At 47.0% G+C, this 1,561-nt stretch overlaps 1 protein-coding gene across 1 annotated transcript; it reads left to right on the forward strand.

Annotated features, from left to right (window-relative positions):
- The first annotated feature begins 415 nt into the window (after positions 1-415).
- On the forward strand, positions 416-1,237 carry LOC139194685 (uncharacterized). Its single transcript, XM_070819584.1, has 2 exons — positions 416-833; positions 954-1,237. Exons 1-2 carry the CDS (start codon positions 416-418, stop codon positions 1,235-1,237), a joined length of 702 nt encoding a protein of 233 aa, XP_070675685.1.
- Positions 1,238-1,561: the final 324 nt, after the last annotated feature.

Genomic DNA, 1,561 nt, shown 5'->3' on the forward strand with positions numbered 1-1,561 from the left:
TAAGCCTCTCAAGCTATATATCTCAGCCACCGAAGAGTCCATCGGCTACCTCCTCGCGCAAGACAACGACGCCGGACGAGAGTAGGCTATTTTTTATCTACGTTGAAATCTCAATCAACTGGAGATCAATTATTCCGTCGTCGAGAAGATCTACCTAGCTGTATTTTTCGTCGCCTCCAAGCTTAGGCATTACATGCTCCCATCGGTCACCCAAGCCATTGCCCAGACCGACGTCATCCGTTACATACTCACCTGACCAATCGTAAAAGGCCGAATTGGGAAGTGGACAATGGCGTTGTCCGAGTTTAGCTTGCAATACGTGCCCTAGAAAGCTGTCAAAGGTCAGGCACTGGCTGATTTCCTTGCTCAACACCCTTCCCCATATTGTTTTGGGGGCAACGATGTCGAAATCGGCATGGTTGAAATGCGCGATAACTATTGGACGATGTACTTTGACGGCTCACGTACTTCATCCTTGGCTGGCGTTGGGATTATCATTCAATCTCCAAACCACGATCGTTGGTATTTTTCGCTCAAGCTGGATTTTGAATGCACAAATAATCAGGCCGAATATGAAGCCCTTATCATCTGGCTTGGAATCCTTCATGACTTGCGGGCGACTCGTGCCCTCATTCTCGACGACTCCGAACTTGTGATTAACCAACTTAATGGTTCTTTTCGATGCATGAGTTGTACCCTGGCACCCTACCACATGGTTGCCAGCTATTTGGCCGAATCCTTCGACGGTATTACATTTGAACATATTTTCCGGATTCATAATACCGACGCAGACGAATTGGCTCAAATCGCCTCCGGTGCACAACTCCTTGGGGGTAAGCTAGGCCGAGAAATACCCGTGTTACGATAGCTATACCTGGCCTTAGTTAACCAGTAAGTCATCTGACGCGACGACGTGATACACATAAGAGTCATATCCTTACCTTCGTTATTAGACCGACAATACCTTATAGATGTTTGCGCCGTCGAGGCAATACCAGATGATTGGAGAAAGCCCATTATGCAGTATCTTGACAATCCCAATGGTAAACACAGTCGTAAGACAAGAGTTCATGCCACAAACTATGTCATGTATCAAAACGAGTTATACCGAAAAGGTGAGGATGGTCTATTACTGCTATGCCGCGGCCCCCAAGAGGGTGCTCAAGCAATCATGGAAGTCCATGAAGGGGTTTGCGGAGCTCATCGGTCCGGACGTAAAATGCGATGGTTGCTTTGACGACACAACTATATTTGGCCAAGAATACTAAAGGATTGTATCGAGTTCGCACGAGGGTGCATACAGTGTCAGATTCATGGTCCTATACAAAGGGTCCCGACCGAATCATTACATTCGGTCACTAAACCATGGTCGTTTAGGGGATGGGCCATGGACGTAATCGGCAAAATCACACCATCTTCCAGGGCTGCCAAGCATGCATGGATACTGGTAGCAACGGATTACTTTAATAAGTGGGTCGAAGCAAAATCATACGCCGAGCTAACGTCTAAAGAAGTTTGCGACTTTGTGGAAGAACACATTGTGACCAAATTCGTTGATCAG

Source organism: Malus domestica, chromosome 03 (genome assembly GCF_042453785.1).
Source record: "Malus domestica chromosome 03, GDT2T_hap1".
NCBI lineage: Eukaryota > Viridiplantae > Streptophyta > Magnoliopsida > Rosales > Rosaceae > Malus > Malus domestica.

Excerpts from the sequence above, each read along its gene's own strand:
- LOC139194685 (XM_070819584.1), top strand. The coding sequence starts at position 416 with ATGGTTGAAATGCGCGATAACTATTGGACGATGTACTTTGACGGCTCA. Across the intron at positions 834-953 it reads CGGTGCACAACTCCTTGGGG|ACCGACAATACCTTATAGAT; the intron begins GTAAGCTAGGCC and ends CTTCGTTATTAG.